The sequence below is a fragment of the Pseudopodoces humilis genome, chromosome 5, assembly GCF_049639895.1.
Source record: "Pseudopodoces humilis isolate 2021_Gansu_Grassland_sample_001 chromosome 5, ASM4963989v1, whole genome shotgun sequence".
NCBI classification, from domain to species: domain Eukaryota; kingdom Metazoa; phylum Chordata; class Aves; order Passeriformes; family Paridae; genus Pseudopodoces; species Pseudopodoces humilis.
Window position 1 is genome coordinate 59,544,355 of NC_142204.1, and position 20,263 is coordinate 59,564,617.

At 40.1% G+C, this 20,263-nt stretch overlaps 1 protein-coding gene across 4 annotated transcripts in view; it reads right to left on the reverse strand.

Moving 5' to 3' along the window:
- PIK3CG (phosphatidylinositol-4,5-bisphosphate 3-kinase catalytic subunit gamma) overlaps positions 1 to 20,263 on the reverse strand; it is a 54,484-nt gene that overhangs the window by 20,521 nt on the left and 13,700 nt on the right. The window contains exons 1-4 of one of the 4 annotated variants that reach the window (XM_014249091.2): positions 13,114 to 13,231; positions 5,281 to 7,296; positions 1,112 to 1,177; positions 781 to 1,006 (exon numbers count right to left, since the gene is read on the reverse strand). In XM_014249091.2, the coding sequence (XP_014104566.1) occupies positions 781 to 1,006; positions 1,112 to 1,177; positions 5,281 to 7,284 (2,296 nt within the window). In that variant the 5' untranslated portion in view covers positions 7,285 to 7,296; positions 13,114 to 13,231. Of the gene's footprint in view, positions 1 to 780; positions 1,007 to 1,111; positions 1,178 to 5,280; positions 7,297 to 8,646; positions 8,662 to 12,542; positions 12,629 to 13,113; positions 13,232 to 20,263 lie in introns of those variants that run through there. The other 3 variants (XM_005519175.3, XM_014249093.2, XM_088054753.1) reach the window with 3 other exon arrangements.

The window sequence follows — 20,263 nt, forward strand, 5'->3', positions numbered from 1 at the left end:
TGGCCTGGAGCATATCAGACTGAACATGCAGGGAGACATAGTCTTTCTACGGCTTTTAAAATTTTAATACTGTCATATGTCTTCTTGCACTTACGCCCAACACCAAGCAAGCAACAGGAATGAGGATAAACAACTTTTAAGAAAGTTGGGGGGGAGATGGGGAGGGAAAAGGCAGGCAAAACTCAGAGGTAAAGAGGCATTGCATAACCCTACTGTGGCTTCCAACAAATATTGAAATAACAATACCACATCTGTCTCACGGGACTCCTCAAAGATGTGCCCTGTATATTCACCCCTGATCCACTAGTTACTTCTGTGGCATAGCAGAGGCTGCACTGGACTCCTCCCTGATCTTCCTGCCAAAAATCTTCTAGTGAAAGTTTACAGGAAGGTTATATTTCTTGGCAAGTGTCACTTTTAATTTCCAGTTGATGTTTGTGTCTTTCTTTAGCACTGGCATTCAGTTAATGTACAAGAACTTATCTGTTTTCCAGTTGGCATGGCATGAGGTTGAAGAAGATAAGCCAAAGCTTGGGAAAGTACTGGGTGTCTAGAAGATTGATATTCTTCCCCTTTTGGGGTGAAATGAGCAAACAAATCTATTACTGGTTCAATCATTATTAACTTACACTCACACTTTAAAGAAAGTAAAAATTATGCCCTTTGACAGCAATTTATCTACAGATTTTCTTAATGAACAGTACAATTTGCTGCCTAGTTTTTCACACCATAAGAAAAAAAAACAATATTAACAACAAAGAAATGCCTGTTAGCAAATACCTTGAGAAGTAACATCATACTTTTCTGCAGAAACTGATTTAATCTCCATTGTGACTTTATGCAGCAATTCAATTACTTGAACCTGCTTCATGAAATCATGCAGCATTGCTTTTCCACAGCCCCTAAGGTAGGCTTCAAGGATGACTGCAAACCTCTGCTGGTAGTGCATGGACTGGGCAATTTCACTTCTTAAGAACCAAAACAAGAAGTGACCAATTCTTTTGTTCTACAGGTAAAGAAAAACACTAAAAATTAGCATTCATTTCTTCACAAAGGGTTTTAATAATGCCAGCAACTTCAGCATAAGTTGCCTGTATTTTGAAGTACTTACTCTCAAACCACGTTTCAGCAAAAATCTGGCTAATGCGCTGTCATGATATGGCTCAAATTTCACAGCCTGAGTAATACAAACATAGAAAATGTTGTTAACACATTTAAGATCCCACTGCTTTGACTTAACCGAGGACATCTAGGGAACATACTGCTGCAGGAGTAGAAAATGTATTACAAAGCAGGTCTTTTTCAGGCTTCTCTGTCTGATTCAAGAAGCACATTTTCTTTGCAACAGGTTCTTTTCAGGTTTATTATTAATATGATAATGCATGGTGTGGACTACCTAACCAGAGTGCAACCTAAGCATATGCACAAAGCAACATAATTCTTGGCAAAAACCAGCAGGATAAAAAAACAGTCTGCAGTATGACTGATACTGAGAATGCTTGAAATGATTACTGTCAGATGGAATAATGTATTTCTAACAGCTCTTTAATAAAACATTTCAATAATAAAATACTGGTTTTGGTCAACATCCGCTACTTTGAGACTAGGGCACCAGGATTCACTGCTGGGTTCCCCAGAAAAAAACAGGATAAAGGAGCAGCTTTTTAGAGCAGTTATCTGGCCTTTATTCTGTAAATGGGTGACAGAATAAAAGCTCTGATACACATCCTACAATAATGAAATACAATTAAGAGGAAGACTTGACCAGACCTTTTGTTTTTTACTTACTGCGAAAACAGAAGTATTTTTTCTCTTTCAAAAGTTGCTCCCCTCCACCCAAGCCCACAGACATTTCCAAGTTACTGCCAAAAATGGAGGTGGGGGGAAAGTAAACAACAGCATTTGAATTTTTTTTCTGTTATTCTCTCCTCCATCCCAATAACCAAGTGAATTGGTCTACCAGAAAACCATCACACTTCCAAATTCTGGGTAGTACCAGGGAACTGCTCCACTTCAACTCATTTTTCCAGAAGCTTCTTTCATGTTGCTTGAGGAATTCAAGCTTATAGAAGGTTTGTATTCAGATTAATGGTGGAAAAAAGTATGCACTTATATCCCATGGCAACAAAAGAGAAATAAGAAGCATACAGTCTATGAATCAGAGTCACAAAATCCCTGTCATGGACTGAGGGGGTTGGTGAATGGCTTTGGCTTCTGGAAATAGAGTGCCAGGAAGCAGCCTGTAGGGAGATTAAGGGAAAACAAAGGGATGCGCAGAGAGCTGGGTGCATGTAGTATGCTCAGCTTTCAGAAGCAACAAAGTATGCAACAGTTATTCAACAGAATAGAATAGAATAGAATGGCTCTTTCAAGATCACTGCAGTCTGCAGCTTGCAAAGAAGAAACCAAGCCATCAGCAAAGGTCTGCTAAATTCATCAAACAAATCATAGTGTTATAAACTCTTACAACTACTGTGGCACACAGTTGCATTTTTATTATTAAGATATCAATATGATTTCTGAAATGTAAATCCTCCTGTGGGTTTAATCAAAAGAAAAAAAAAATCAAGTCAACCTTCCTGAATGAGGCAACTTATAAAAATGTTAAAGACACATTCTTCCTAGCTGCTGGCTAAGAGAAAGACAAGAAAGCCAAGCACCAGACTTGCCCTTCTCCTGTATCATAATTCTGCAAGAACTGTCTTGACTGTCTCTGCAGTACTGTTTTATATCCCAAACAACATCATCTTATTTAGGAAATACAATGAGAATTCACAAATATAACAATACACACATCCTTTTACTTTGTGCATGAGACTATGAGGCATGAGGGATTTTTAATACAAATTAATTTTCACTGCAGTAAGGTGCCCAAAAGCAATAATTATCACAAAAATTCAAATGGATTTTCTTACAGTTCCAAGAAAGCCTGTTATAAACCTCACTCTGGTATATAGTATGCTTAATGTTTGCATGACCTTGAAAAACAAGTTTTGGCTGAAATACAGTCAAAAAACCGACCTTTACTTCAAACCAAAACCTCGTTATTGAACTTGCAAATATATTTTAACATAAAACAATATTAAAAAATGTATTATGACCATCCTTATTGAGCTGATGTTTTTTAAAAATCCAGCCCTTTTTTCTTCACAGAGTCAAATATGAACTTTTGCACAGCAACAATAAAAGATGGTCATTCAAAAATATCTGCTGGCACTACACCAGGTCCCTGTGTGTACCTTTTCCTTGTCAGTTCAGCAGAGGGCCTTTACTCACCGCCATATACATGCAGTAGAGCCATTGGTGTTTATCTTACAAAGAATTTTGTTGCATTTTAACTATCCTATCCATGGTTTATCAACTGTACAGAGAAGAATAGACATAGGAAGCTCAATAGGTTGATTTATGGTGTGGCTGCTTCTATTTGAAATAAACTTGTGGGGAAATAAAATGCTTGATTTCTAACTCCACAGAAGATAAAATGGGAATATCCTGTGCAGAGTGAAATAAGCCATAGAGCTTTCATAAAGGTATTCATTTGAAAAGTGACAACCATTCGCAGAAGAGATGTGTCCACTGGAGCAGAGGAATGGCCAACATCCATTCTCTGAAAAATGTAGATTTTAAATACACTGTCATACCAAAACTTCGCTGCAGAATGCTGACAGCTTATGCTCCATAGTTAGCTAAGAAATAAAGACAAGGAAAGCAGCAGAGAGGTAAAAGTTGGAATCTAGCATGGTTTTAATTTTTAAGGATGGTAAGCTCATTATTTCTTACACCACCACTTACTAAAAATGACACAGTGAACTTAAGGCACTACTATTTTATGCTACAATATTTTATTTAACTGTTAGAAAGGTTTATTATTTTTAAAACTCACCAGATTTGTACTTCTTCAAAACAAACAATTTTTTAAAAAATGGAAACAACCCCAGCATTTCCCCTATTTTCTCAGGCATTTTGATAGCAACCAATCATCATCCCAAACTCCTAATTCAGATATAAAAAAAGAAGTGAATAAAATTGCTGAGCCACATGTAGACAGTGAAAGCTCACAAGCCAAGCATATATATAGCAGCAGCTATGTGGGAGGCCCAATGAGGCAACCGTAGCAACTCCTTTAGTTAATGCAGAAGTGCATAAATTCTGCCTAATCTTCAGACAAGCAAAGACAAGGCTAGAAGGGCTTTGTTGAAAGCACTACCAATATGCAGCATAATCTGAAATACTAACTTCATTTTCCTGGGATTCTGGGCTCTCTCTGAACCTGCAGAAATAAAAAGTGGCTAGCTGCAGTAGTTCAATTTTTTTTTTTTTTTTTTTAAATTTTGAATGTTGTTCTCTGATTTTTTGAAAAAAGAATTTCCTGCTCTGAAGAATAACAGTCTTTCCTTGCAAAACACAGCCCTGTCAGGTATAGAAGACCTGCAGATCTACCTGGCTCTAGGGGCTGTGCTTACCAGAAAGAACACAAGGTTACACCTTCCATCAGACACCAGAGGAGACTTTGCCACTGCCAGCTGATGGCATCATGTTGAGAGAAGAGCAACCAAACCAAGTTTCCTGTGTAACTGATATAAACCTTCCCAGGATTTGATCTGGCAGATGCGCACACAAAGTGCTTCAAATCAATACAGCAGTGATTCCTTGCTGTTAGAACCACAATTTTGCATCGGAGTTCCCAGAAGGATTTAATCTTAGGATGTAGTCCTGTCAACTCTTCAGCTATTTTCAAAATTTTGGGAGAGGGGGAATTTCTAGCTAAATTTGCTCTCCTTAACAGCACAAGACTGAAGTTGCTGCATCCACTGGTGTTCCTGACCTAAAAGTTTCTGTCAGGCTTTGCCCATGTCAGCATCTGCATTTGCTTGTTTTCTATCTACACCCTTTCTAAATTATCAGTAAAGTCAGTCAACTTCAGTGCTGTGTAATTCAGACCCAATATGAACAGGATTGCATATGGCACAGTTAGGATTTATTCCCATCACAGCTGTACTGGCATTAACCATTTCCAGAAAAAATTACTACTGTAAAAACAAGTTGCAAATCATAAGACACAAAGCAATGGTACCACAAAAATGTCAACAAAGGCAAAAGACAAAAAGTAGAAAAAGTGTATTTTGCATTAATCTGGTTACTACCACTGCTTTGACTAAACATTGAAGACTTCAAAACTAGGGAATACTAACAAGACCTATTAAAATAAGAAATGTAAATTATCGGGTAATGCAAATATATTTCTGGAAGGCAGAGCTCAGGAATGCAAATACACCTCACCTGCACAAGCTGTAAAAGATAATGAAGAACATCATCATCTTCTAAACTTTCCAGTTTTTGAACTGCCATTGCTCGGACATTTTCGTCTGAGAAGTTACAGTCCAGAAGTTGCATTGTGAGTCCAACATCTAAAGTGCTCTGATCCCAAATCTCTTTTTTAGCTAGCAACTGGTATGTTTTGGCCACTATTTCTTGTTGTCCCCATTTCACAGAGCTAAGCAGCTTAGGATATGCCTTGGGGTGCTTTATGCTCTCGTATCTAAAATGCCACAACAGTTCTTTGTCCTCAGGAGAAAGTGGATTAAGTGGGTCAGTTGCTATGATCTCTTCAAGTTGCTTGCGAAGCTGGTTGGGCATTTCAGCTCGGGTCCTGTCCCCCTGGGGGTCTGATGATATCCTATGCTTGGGCAAGGCAATTGGGTGACAATATTTGTCCAGCACAATAGAGATAGCCATTGAGTTTTCTTTATCCGGGTTAGTTGCTGATGTGAGTTTGTCTGCATTTATACTTCCTTGTTCTTCCCCCTTACCTGGAATTTTCCACATGTGGAGCACATACTCCCCACTTCGCAGCAAAAAACGGTGATCTATCAACAAAAGATTTACATAATAGAGAAGCTGGGTTTTGCATTTTGCATCAGAGTTAGAGGATTCGTGTGACTGAAGGCTTGTCTTTGCAGATGGTCCCTGTGCTTTGCCGCAGTATATCTGAAGATTCAGAAGTGCTCCTTTAGGCAAATCCTTGATTTTGATATCAAACTCCAACCAAATATTCCACAGAACCTCCTCAGTAAAAGGCTTTGATGAAGTCCTTCTCTGTGAAAGGAGCTGCTGCCCGTGTTGAATGTTAGCCTCTATAAATACAGTAAGATCAGTATTTCGTGGTAAAACTGGGATATCAATGCCAATTATTTTCACTCTAAATTTTCTATTACAATCCCACAAAGAGATAGTGAAGACTCTCTCATGATCTTTCCCATCTATTGTCAACTGCTCATGATACCCTGTAACTCCTGTACAGTCATCCACCAAGGGCCATTCTTCCTTCCGAACCTCATCTTCGTTCGGGTCTGGGGGATTGTCAAGGACAAGGTGGATTTCTTCCCCATTCTTAAGGCACTGTCTTATCCAGTGAAAATCTTTGATTGGTGTCTCTCCAGTAATGTACTCATCTCTGCCACAAACCCTGAGAACAAAATCCAGTTCACTATGATCTTCAGGAATGTCCATCAAGGACTTTTTCTTTGCCATTTTTGTGAAAAAGCTGTGGAGAATCATATCCGGAGTGTCATCTATTGACACTTTAATTTTCTGACTAGTTGTTCCTCTATGTATGATTATGAAAATGTTATTATTAGTGATTTTTTTAAATAAATATTCTGGGAGTGGCTTAGATGTAGTCCATGGGTGCATTGCGTATAATTTAGGATCTCTGCAGGCTACCTCTATCATTCGTGGAGTGACTAATCTGCGTCGGGTAAATTCTAGTTCATCATCATGCACATTGCTTACATCAGTGACATCATAACCAATTAAATCATTAAGTTGCTGCTGAAATTCCTGAACTTCTTCTGATGGTTTTTGTTTCTGGACAACATAGATCTTGCCTACCTTTTTCTGTAACACCTTCCAGTACAATATGCAGTCCAAAGTCTGTAATACTTGATGTTTATCATAAATTTCATACCATTGCCCTTTCTTCTGATACTGAAGAATAAACTGATCTGGCGTGAATGCATGGTAGAAATCTGTGGTTTGACTCATCTCTATTGCACGCATCCAAATCTGTGCCTTCATTTGCTCAACCGTACAGTTGCCAGCTATTTCGAGTAACATAATTTCTGGTGCTTTAGTATGTTTATTGCTTGTAGGTAAAATGAACTCAATGGATATCAGTTCCATTGATGAAAAACTACTCGATGTACAATGAGGTTTCATTCTTCTTCTCCTTCGTTTGTTTTCCTCTCTCATAACAACAGGTTGCTCATGATCCCCCAACTCCATGCCAGAAGATATCTAGCAAAACATACAATTACTTGATTACTTTCTCATTTACATTTATCTTTACTGTTACTTTCTAATTTTTCATATACATTTTTTATTTCTACTTCCACTTTATTTCTGGTCACAAATACTTGATTTACATAAACCACTTCAGATGCAATCTATTCAATTCAATACCAAATATAAATAAAAAAATCTCCAACCAACTCTCCAGTGATTAAGTAATTAAAATAGAGGTTTTAAATATCCTGCCCAGATTTTACTGAGAATAAGCAGTTTGAATGTGCAACCTCCATATTGATTAGTTCTTGCTTCTATTCAATCAAGCACTGATTCTACTTCTATCTCATCTGTTTTGATGTTAACATAAGAGGGTTTTCATAGAAATCAAAAGACACATTCCTGTATATGAATAGAATGCAGTCCCACTGAGCTCCAGGAATGGCAGAAAGTAACAAAACAAGCAATTCATTTGCAGTCTGGACAGACATGAGCCTATTCCCAGTTTCTTCTGCCTCTCTTTTTAGTGATGAGGAAACAGGACTTCAACCTAAAAAAAGCCTTTAGGATGCAAAATCAGGGACTATTTCTGAAGATATATTTTAACATTCATCTAAATTCAAGGTGAGTATCCTTAGATGCACTTCTTTTAAATAAATTAATTCACCAGACTGATAATATCCATCCATTTTCAAAGTACACACTGCCAACATGAACTACTAGCTTGTTATAGAAGAAAAATCACCCAAGCTGATGCTGATTTATTACTCTATACATCAAATCACACCTAAAACACCAGTAAAACAATATTAAACATGAGTAGCCTACCTTATCAGCATTCAGTAAACAAAAAATATTGTATAATGCAAAACCAGCATACTCAGTTAATCTCCATTGACCAATATTAAAACGGAAATTATTCAGCGCTGATCGAGTGCGCCCGCACAAGCCAAGTTACAGCAACATACTGAACTTCTTTTCCAGGCAACACTTTCTACACATAAAATCTTTAACTGCTGGAGGAAAGTAAAGCCAGTGTAATGATGCCTTAGGAGATAATAAAAGAAGCAGATAAAAATATAAAATATTAAACTCTAACAACATAGAATGCTAACTAAAATTCTTCTTTTGACTTCCAGAAAGCAGCAACTGTGGACACACCACCCCTATAATTGACAAAGTATAAGGAAATATTACCTGCTTATAAAACAAAGGCTGAATTTCTGAAGATGACTCATTTGTTTAAATTTTGTAGTTCCTATTTTTTTAAAAGATCATTCACACAAAAAATTTATTTGTTTAAGCTGTTCTGCTTTTCTTGCTCGCTCTCATATCCAGATGCAAAGGAAGTGCTGCACTTACCAGGAAGGAAGTTTTAACCAAGTTGATTATACATATGATTGCTCATTTTAAAAGAAGTCAGAATGCTTTTCCTGTTACAACAGTAAAAATACACCAACAGTAAAAATACACCAACAGTACATCAATTTAACATACATGTATAGAAGACATGTTTAGAGCCTTTTAAAAATAGCAAAGAATAATCTGGCTAATAAATTTAATGAATTCAAATAAAGTATTTAAGCCAAATATATTTTTGAGCTGTTACCTCACAAAATAATTAAATACAAATAGTAGATAAAAGACAAATAAATATGCAATGTTTCATTATTTTAATTTGTACAGTGATGGCCATTTGAGGAATCCCAACTTAAATTTACTAGAGATTTTTAAGCCAGTCTCCATACAGGCATCTCACAGAGATTGTATATGCCAAGGATCTTGTATGGTAACCTCAACAGCAGAACTACTGGGCAACCTTACCCAAAATATCTTTAACTCATTCATTTATGGTTACAAACACACAGTTAAATCCACTAGAAATGGTGACTTTAGATTCAGAGAGAAATTAAACCATAGACTTTCAACCCTAATTCTTGTGGTTATCTACAACTTCAGGTGCTATTCTTTTACTAAAAATATTATCCCCGCAGAAAAAAAACATTAGGGAAAACATGTTCAAAACAGAAAGAAAAGACATATACCCCTCTAATTTCATCCCTTTTCTTTATGACTTTTCCAGTGAAATACTAATCTTTTGAAGAGCATCAAGCAGTACAAATCCTACAGTGGTAGTAGATATCATGCAAAAATGATGACTCTTGAAAAAGAGGAAAAAAATGTGAAATAACTGAAAAGTTGTCTACCAACAGTGAAGTGCCTTTTTTTTTTAACATATGCATGTTTCCTATTTATAAGACACATTTTTTATAAAAATGTGAAAAATAACCCCTCCCTCTGTATTGGCAAAAAAATCTGACAGTCTCTTACTTGCCTCCAACATACCAAGGCTGACTAACATTCTGCCAAGGTTAAAAAGCAGAAAATACCCTCCACCACTGGCACAGCTCTTCTCACTCTGAGCATCACTCTACTTGTCAGCTAAGATCTTTTCTTTTTAGAGGTTATTTTTCTCAGGAGGTCAGTTTGGGGGAAACACACTCTGTCCCAGATCCTTCTATCTTTCAAAGCCAGTATTTGAATTTTCTCAATGTAGTGGTGAAGTTACCCTGAACATTTTGTTGCTGACATGAAATCTACCCATCTTGGCCAAGACACCTCCAAAACTCATCCTCCACCTACGTGCAGCCTGTCAGTATTCATCAGCCACAGCCTTTGTGGCATCTCAGCATTACACACTGTGCTCCTCTCTCATCTCAATTCTAAAATACAATGTAGTCATGTATTTCTCTTCATTTAGACATAAGCAACTAGCATTAAGGTTTTTTTCATGCCAACAGGCTATATAGATTTTTGCAGAGTCCTTCCTCTAAAAGTCATTGTGCTGCCCCATTAAGTAAACCTGGAGTCATTTCAGTTTCATTGGGTTCTGCAGATCCAAGAAAGCTTCTCGGTTTAAAATGTCCTCAGCCTGCTCCTCTGAGTCATGCACCTGAGGATTAATTCTTCAAACACATGTACATACAAGACTCCATAGATCAAGACATCAAGACAAGCAAAGGCAGCATCTCTTCCTCATGTGCACAGAACTAACCTGTACATTTCTCAGTGAGTGCACTTGTTTCACATTCTCATCCACTTATAAAGGCAGGTAGAGCATAACTTTCGCAGGTTCAGATATTCCCTCACAAACTGTATCAGACACAACACAAAACGTGTGGCACTTCTGTAGCTGCCTTGGCCATACAAGGCTGTCTTTTCTCCTGCATTCATTTAGATTGTGACCTGTTATGTCTAGTCCAGCCCACTCCAATCTCAATCTCCAGTTCTGCTCTGACCCCTTTTTGTCAGTTTTAGAAGGCAACTCTTGGAGCAACAGTTGTCTCTCATCTGTCTGTGCAATGACCCATTGTTATGGTGACACCAAATTGTATCCATTTCCTGCTAATCCATGTGTTGGCAAAACCATATTTCCTCATGCACATGAATCTTTGTGCAAATAAAACTTTGATGTTTATAATGAAAAATCATTTCATGTTAAGTTCTTAAAACCATTGTCATGCCTAAGCTTTACTTACAGTAATGGCATTTCAATAATTCTACTGCAACAACACCCAAAAAAAAGGGGGGGGGGGATATCACTCTGTTTTATTTCTAATTCTAATGGGCCTCATCAACCCTGAATATCCCTGTATTACAAGAACTGTCCTACACTGGTCCAAAAATCCTGATGGGGTCCAATGGAGAAGAAAAAGATGGGCCTGTAAAAGGTAACTAAGATGAGCAAGCAGTCTTGCCTTTGTCTCTAGTTGTGTTCCTATCTCATCACTCAGATCAGCGACCTGATCATAACAAAACCAGCAAAAAAAATTGGTTAATTTTCAGCTGGATCAGTTCCTTTGCATCCACTTGCAGGAGTGGATAGGCAGAAGAGGAGGAAAGGGAATGAAGCCAGCACAGTTAAGCATAACTGAGACTGAAACATGATTCACAGCAAGATTAGGAGATACGCTAATGAGTAAAGCGTTAAATTATTTGAAAAAACTGGCTGAAAGGTGCTTTAAAAGGACAATGAGGTGTTACGATGTATTACTTATTTGGCTACAAAAAAATTAGAATAACTGTCAGTCTTGACTGCTCTGTTAATACTATGCTAGAATTCTACTAGTTACTATCATGCTTATTCTAGTTTAGTTTTTGCTTCTGTTTTAATCCATCATGTGAATTACTACACCATATTTTATTTTACCACCTTATTTTAATATTAATCTTTTCACTTTAGTGTGAACTCCTTCCCAGACAACTTCACTTTCAAGAAAATAAGCACTCTCTACCAGCGTAAGAATTACCTTGTGCATGCATTATGTAAATACAACACTAAAGTTTACATTCACAGTTTCAGACAAAGTTCACTTGAAGGATAAATTTTAAAAACCAAAACTATCATGACAAGACTCAAAGTTCTCCAAGCAGCATACTACATTTACTTGCCCACACTGTTGTGTAGCAGGAGATGGCTTTGCACTTGCTGGACAGAAATAGATCATCCCTACACCTGCAGTGATCCAGTGCTGAACTTCACAGGTAAGATACAGCACTAACATTTCAAGCATAAACACAACAACAAAACACCACTTGGCTCAGTTTCTCTATCAGATCTAGCAACTACTAGCTCCCATGGGAAATAAATGAGGGCAGGTTCCCATTAGCAAGTAAACTTCACAGGTAATGCAGTCACATTCCTTATCAAAAGTGTATGAACCAGCAGACACAGCTTGGTCGGGAGGCTGAGTCGTCAATCAGACTGCTGTTACAGCGGTAGCATTTTCAGGATGTCCTGCCTTCACCTCCTTTAGTTTCTATATTAATTATCTATTTGGGGCTCCTGGAACAAACAATAACTTCTAGCTGGTTCTGAAAATTTAGGTAAGAATTTCGCCAAAGTTGTAGCTAACTGGGGTTGCACAAGTGATCTAGTGGTAATCTTGAAGTAATACACCTTGGAACCAACACTTCGCAGAGTTTTAAACCCCAGAGACGGCTGCTATTGCTCCTGCTGGGACACACTAAGACACTGCCTGTCCTGTCAACTTGTGCCCGGTTTTCTATCACTGATTGTTAACTGCGTGATCTAATCTACACCAGCAACCAACTCCCGAACGCCCTCAGCTATTATTTCAGAGGGACTGTTGTGTAGAAAGGTTTCATGGTCTACACGTACCAGATGGACACAAGAAATTTGTTGGATGAGGAAATAATTATTGTTTGAAAGCCTTGTTTTAGCAGAGCTGACTCACTGATCTTAAGACTCGGAGAACTGTCTACTGTTCTGTATCCTTCACTTCGGATTGTTTCATTCAACGTTCAGACAGCTTCCTCAGCGGGTCTGGCATCAAACTCGTTAACTCCCTTTCGGGCCGTGCCGTGAGGCGGGACCAAGGCCGAGAGGAACCGGGCTGCACGGGGGGGCTCAGCAGTGCCAGCTGCGCCGGGGACCGCAGGGCGACCCCGGCCAGCCGCACACCCCCGCGGAAAGGGGCTCCGCGCACGGGAGGCGGGAACAGCGGGCCGGGGCTGCCTCCCTCCCTCCTTCCCTCCCGCCCCCGGCCCACCGCCCGGGCTCAGAGATGGCGGCTGCCGCCGCCCGCGGAAGGGCGAACCTCGCCGCGCCCGCCCCGCCGGGGCTGCCGGGGCCGGGGTGCCGGGGCCGGGGGCGCCCTGAGGCGGGCGCGGGGCTGGGATGGGTCCGCCCGCGGCCGGCGCGGGGAACGGAACCGCGCCACCGCCTGCGAGCCCGGGCCTTGGGCAGCGCCGGCCCGTGGCGGGATCCGCCGCGACCCCCGCTGCCCCCGGCACGGAGCTACTCACCGCAGCAGCGGCCCCGGCTCCGGACAGGTGTTTCCTTCAGCAGGAAGCTGAGGAAAAGCGGCGGGGCCGGCGGGGAGGCTCCATAGCCGGCGGCAGAGGCAGCTCCGAAGCCGCCGCCAATCACACGCCGGGCAAAAAGGGAACCGGCTGCGGGGCCTCCCCGCCCCGCCGCGGCCTCGGGCACCCGGCCCCGGGCCCGGCCCGGCCGCATCAGCCGGAGAGCGCACAGAGCCTCTGGTGGGGTGAAAGCACTACAGCCGCGGTGAGGCTTAGTCGCTGGCATAAGGCACGCAGGACGTGTCCTGGTATCAGCACAGGCAGCAAAACCTCCCTGGGCGCAGCTTCTTGGCGTGTTCCTTGCCCAGGGCCCCACAGCCGGCTTGTCCATGGCACTCCAGCAGCGACCCCCCCTTGCCCGGCCAGCCCTGACAGCTCCTTCAGCTCCACACCTCACGGCAGGGACAAATTGGTTTGTCTAAACTGTTCTTAAAAAAAAACTGGAGATGGCAACCTACTCCAGAGTGGTGGTCTGCTCTAGGAAGGATTTTCATACTGTCTGATTCAAAGTCTTCGACAGACTGAGCATCTTGCTTGTCTTATTCCTCTTATTTGGTTTGGAGGTTTTCTTCCTTCCTCCCCTCCAGCTACTTTCTTGATTGAATTTGCTGCATTAACTGTTTTCCTACTATTTTTCCATCTCCAGTTGGGACAGTCCTGGAGCTCCCTTTTTAGGTCATGTTCCTTAGACTGCCTGTGATTCCTGTAGCTTGCTTCCAGGTTCTTGCCAATTGGGCCACATTCTTTTTGGAAAGCACTTTTCAAAACTGGACATAGTAGTGCTCCAGCTAAAGCCTTGCCAAGGCTGCCCACAGCAGGAGGATTAATTCATCAGTCTTATGATGCCAGACTCCAACTGCAGCTCAGGCATAACCATTCGTATTCAATTCAAACAAACAAACAACTCCTCCTCACCACTCTTTCCCCATCCAGGCTGTTGTCTGTTTGACTCTGAATGGAGCTGAGTGTTTCTGTCTCCACAGCTCTTGGTCTGAGTGAACAGCAAAACTCTTTCCATGATTATATTGACATTTTTTTGACCCAGATCTTGCAGTGAGATTCACAGGTGAACTCTGTATGGCACAGAGTACACACACCTGGCCTGAAAGCTATGCTGAGATAAGGTTACATCTTCAGGGAACACTCTACAAGATCATAAGTTGCTACAAAGTCTTCAAAAATTATTATGATTTTTCTAGGTACACTTTCTTAACTTTCATAGAAAGAAAATATCAGAAAGAAATAACTAGTATGTTACATGTACAGATGCTATTATAAAAGGTTGGATAATTGTTTTTATAGCATCGATAAATTCTTTTGACTGAAAAAATCATTTTCATGGTATTAAGAATCATACCAGCCTGAAGCAGAAAAAAGAAACTTCTGTTTTAAAATTAATATACATTACACTGTGCTGTGTCTATAAGGAATCATAATAACTGTACTGGCCTCAAGTTCCCTTTTACTTGAAAACAAAAGAAAAACCTTCAACAACTTTCATGTGATGTATGTGCAGTATAGGGGAAACACAGTGAAGGCTCACTCCATACTTGGTTTTGCCTGATACAATGGGTAATATCTGTCAAAGAAGTTCAGCTTTGCACAGCATTACTGAATGCTTTAAAAGACATTTAAAAGCCTTATCAAAAAAAGGAAGTCTTTTTTTGTTGTTTTTGGCTGGATCCCCAGATGGATCACTCTGGGAGCACAAGTGTAGCCAGTTTGGCAACTAATCCTGTTAAAATCCGTGGACTTTATTTGGGGATGCACAAACATATGGAGATTTGAGCAGCAGAATAAAAACTGTCATTTGTCAAAAGACAATTATAGAAGGGATAATTTACAGCCAGAGCAAATGACACGTTCCGTGTTGATTTCAGCCAGTATTGTGTAACATTTTTTAAATAGCTATAAGTCAATATAGTGTTATTTGCAATGAAAGAATAAATTATCGTACATGTTATATTTGAGAAAGGTTGGTAAACTAAAAATCTTGCTCTCTTCAGGATTTAGTATGTTAACAAAATATTACATTTTTGCAGTTAATCTTCAGCTCATCTATATACAGCTCATTTTCTTTATTGCTTTTTCTGGCAAATCAATACAAACTTTCCTGTAGGCACGGATGCTCTCCTTATAGGTTGTATATTCTTTAGAAATACACATTTTAACATTATTTATTCCTGTTCATTTCCAAATGTGACCTAAACCCTTTCCCATAAATTATAATTTGGTTTGTTGTTTGTTTTTTTTTAGTCAAGAACAGCCTGCACAATAAATTGGAATGCATATTTTACCATAACAAAACCAGAACTTTAAAACAGTCAGGAATACCATAGTTTAATGAAGAGAGGGAAGAACACAATTTGATATTTAAATGAAGCTGATTTAATCAAAATTAGTCATGCAATGAAGCAATCATTTTTCTAATATAATCTTGTGGGGTGCAGTCAAAATGCAATTATTTCCTTTATCTATGAGCTGTAACAAAAACATGACAAGAAATTTCTGTCATGATCTTAAAAGGGAGTTTTGGAGGTTGAAAAAATATAAGATGGTATCTTTTGTATCCTCTGCACAGTCAAACATCAGTTTTTATATCCTTTAGTGGAGAACTGTGATAAAGAGTAATAGCCACATTAAATGCTCAGCAACAACATTATATACTGACATGTTGGATGTAAATGTTCTGTAATCATTGACAAACTGGGTTCATTGCAATTTAGGAAATAGTATCTAATACTTCAGGTTGGTTTTTATTTTCTATAGTGCCAGCAGAGAAAAAAATTAATTGCAGAAGCTTTGTAGGTCTTGTAACAACAAAACCAAACTCTGCTTGCCTAAATCCAGCAATAACTACATTCAGTTTTGTAATTGTTTCTCTATGTAAAGAAAATGGAAAAAACATTGTAGGATACATTGTCCATGCTGATGCAATGACAGGTAGCCTTCTCCTTTCTTGGAGAATTTATAAACTGGAATTTTCTAATTGGGTTGTAAACTCTTTGTGATGCATTCAGGGAAGGATTTAAAATAAATTGTCAGAATCCCTTTATCTTACAGCTCTGCTGTGAAACTGATCATGTAAATATGTGATTGTCCTGGGTTGATTATGATGTTAAATTGTATCCCCATTCGTCCACCTAACCCAGACACAGGTTTTGTATTCTTAAAATTCCATCTAAGAGTAAAAGTGAGTGGAAAAGAAGCACCGAGTCTGTTATCAGAGACTGTACTTGCTCCCCCCGCATCGGGAGTTTTGACTATAGCACAGACAGACAACAAGACACAGATCGCCTTGGCTTTTCAACTAGCCAGAGCAGAGAGGTCTTCCTGGACTGTTTTCTTTCCCTTTTTCTGAAACGAATCGAACCTGCTCTGGACTGGGGACTCGGGAGAGCACCGGGAGCTTGCACCCGTGGACTACCGGGAGCCCAGCCTGGGCAGCGGCATTTTCCAGCGCCAGAGGGACTGATAACAGAGCGAGCACCCACAGGAAAGAGACCCTCTGAAGTTTGTCATCTCTTCTGAAGGGCGAGAGGTTTTGTAATTTGATATCATTCATTTTTGTGCTGGGTAGTGCTGTGCCTGTGAAATAAACAGGTTTTTTCCACTTCTCTCAGAGAAATCTCTTCCCGAACTGGTTGGGGGGTGGGAGAAAAGGGCCACGTGAGTTTGCTTCCCGGGGGGAGCCCCACTGGAGGTTTTCTCCCAAATTTGCCCTAAACCAGGACAGTGATCAGTTGTATTAACATCATTGTCAGTGATTTGTCCATATGCACAATCATATGGTAACTCTGGTATCAAAAATAAGCTTTTCTTCTTGTGATAACTTGCCAACAAGCAGAGGAGGAGTGAGCTGAATTTTGGTTTAGCTTTTGCATCATGTTCTAGGTATGGTAGCTGCTTGTGAAAGGGATGTAACTGACAGATAAGTGTTGCCTGCAGATTTGTCCTCCATTCACAGCTTAATGTCACAGGAAAGGTATCTCTATCAATGCTGGTTCTGGGTCATTGCTTGGGGAAGCAGGAGAATGCTTTGGGAAATAGAGGGATCCAGAAGAGAAATTAAGGGTAGGTTCTTTCTGCATCCCTCTGTAGTCAGTTAAGTCCTCTCCGAGATGTCTCCTACATGAGTTTGGTTCCCAGCAAGAAGCTTGGTCCAGGGGAATCTTAAGATCTTCTAGGCATGAAAGAAGCCTTGTGCCCTGATCCAGAAATTATTTCTGTGAACCTCTGTAGGCAGAGCAGGGTCAGGAAATCTCTAAGAAGGAAAAGATGAGTATTTCCTATCTCTTTCCCATCTCCTCCGAAAAAATACCCACTCTTTCCTTTTCTCCTAATAGATTGGTGCTCCTGGTGATTGAGATTTTGCACAAAATCCCTCATTTCAAACAATTTAAGCTCACAAACAGGAAACAGCAGGTGTTCAGAAGCCTTCTGAGATACATCTGTTGAAGACTTTGTCTCCCATTTTACTGATTTAGGCTGTTATACTTCAGAATAGGTATTTAAAGCACAGAGGTGGGAGTGCAAGCTGTTTCCTCTGTACCACATGCATACACACATCAGCTGAGATGTAAAACTCACATAATACCTCTTACTGGCTTGAATGCCTTTTTTCTCGTCTGTTCACTTGTGTGAGTTTGTCAGAGAGAGATGTAGTTGTTGTGGTAGCAGAGTGTGTATAACCAGATCTTCAAGATCGCTGGTTATTCTTAAGGGGTGGAGAAACAAGTTTTTATGACTGCTGACAGAGGGAGGTCTCAGTATTAGGTGGTGATGCAATATTGCATCATCTTATGGTGTTGGGACATGACAGAGGAAATGAAAGAGGTCAGAAATAGAAAAATAAAGAAAAGTTGTTCCCAATACCAACAAGGCCTCTAGTCTAATAGTACTGTATTAAGTGCTCTTTAGTATAAGGTACAGACAAGTATTCCTCAGTCTGAAAGTTTCTGACACAGAAAATAATGAGTCTAATTTGCTGACACATTATGAGATTTCTTTAGACAAGCTCTCTGAACTCTGTTGCTGTACTATCTTCCTGTCCTGATATTTATTGCTTTTAACATTTGAAAATTTGCTCAGCTGTATATTCATTTGTTGGTGCAACCTTCAATCTGTGAAGAGGTAAATATATTTGCATTACATAGGAGTTATGTCAGGCTAGACTTTTATCAGAGGATTTCTGTATTTTTGTTCTCATAAATGAGTAATGTAAAATTCTTTACCTTTAAATTACCTCATTGCCTCTCTCTGTATATTAAAGCAACATATCCTTTAGACAGAAAAGTGTTTCTTACCAGAGTTTCAGGCACCCCACAGGCTAGTTGATCTGCTGTCATAATACTTAGGAATACTGAGAAGATATTTAAGGAGATCTATTTGTTCCATGGAGTTTAGTTGAATATTGCCAATATTTGTAGCCAATTTAGTTGAAATTGGCTACAAAGAAGTTCCTTCCCAGACTAGTTTTTTTCTGGAAACATACCTTTAATCTTCTCCAACAGCTTTAAACTTTAACAGGTGGCCTTAGAAGAGTGTCCAGATCACCACATCTGAAGGGGTTTTGGGGACTGACTAACAGGATTTCATTCCAAAACGCTGAATCCCTTGTACAGGAAGTTCTGTGGGCAGAACTGTTTCAGGAGGAGTCTGGGGATCCTGTCTGGGGGCTAGGAATCCTGTTGGGATGCTGGGTTTGCATCTGTGACAACACCCCATACATTGGAGATGGTACCTCATCATAGTGGTGGCTTTGCTAAATAAATACCTGTTCTCAGAATATAGAGCTTCTGTCTTTACAGACAAATCAAAGCCTTGCCTGCCAGCACAATCATGATGAGTAAAAGCCACTTTCACTCCTGGAACTTTGTATATTTGCTTCCTAGAAATGAAAGCTGAGAAAAGCTGTGAACCAAACTTCCACATGGGAGGTGTCAACCCTTACCCACAAAATGACAACAGCATTATGCTGTGGATATTAGTGCTTCACCATGTGTCAATCTGGTCTGTATAGATGGCTGTCCATTTTCTATGTCAGCTGAGGGTGGTTACATAGAAACATGGACACATAGCCCAGATAAAACAGCTGGTATTGCCAGACATGCCATGTATTTTAGTATTCCCTGAGTTACCTTCACAAATATTGCATTACCTATAAAATTGCATACTTTCCCGCTAGCAGTGGAGAGCCAGGGGTCTCCGGCAAAGTTTTGCAAAGCCTTTTTATATTTCACAGCTTGAAGCCTGAGCCATTCAGCAGGGGAGGATATGGTAACTAAGCCCAGCTTGGGTGGGATGTATCCCAGTAATTTGTGGAAGGCAGTAAATACTGCAAAGTGCTGGTCAGAGCCTGCTCCTCACACTCTCCACAAAGTAAGATGTGCCTTCTTCTCCCTTGATTTACACTTTGGGTTGCAGTTCTGCACCCCAAAGCTCAAAAGGAACGTAGCAATGTTAGTCTCTGCACCATGACTCAGAGTCACACTACCCCACATATCAACTGGATACCTGCTACACTACTTAGGTGTGATAGAAACCTTAAACGTCTCCTATAACCGCAGTTAAAATATGTCAGTTGTCCAGATTATGTTTTCCAGGGTATGTAGAACACCGACCCCAAGCATGTTGGTCAAGCTAGGGCAGCTTGCCTGCAGCACCTGCGCTGCAAAACAGACAGGGCGTTGAGCTGGATCTCTCTATAGTTGTTCATCTGGCTGTCTGTCAGAATAGACATAGCCCACAATAATAATTTCATGAACAACATTAAGAATTTCTTTGATGCATTTCAGAAGCTACAGGAAGTCTTCCTAAGTTCACATAAATGAGGCAGACATGCAGGAGCCTTGTGTTTCATCCCAGCAGGGAGCAATTGTTCTTCTCTGGGAAGCTGATGTTCTTTCCAGTATTTTTCCATTGTGTCTCCAATAACAAAATGTTTTAGCTGAGATGGTGTGATTTTCCTTCTTGAAAAGGGTTACCAAGTCCTGCATAGAACAGATGCTGCAGTCTTTCCAAAGTACAACAGTACCCTAATAGGGAGTGGTATGTTGTCATGAACAAATGTATAGAGATGAGGGATGGGAGG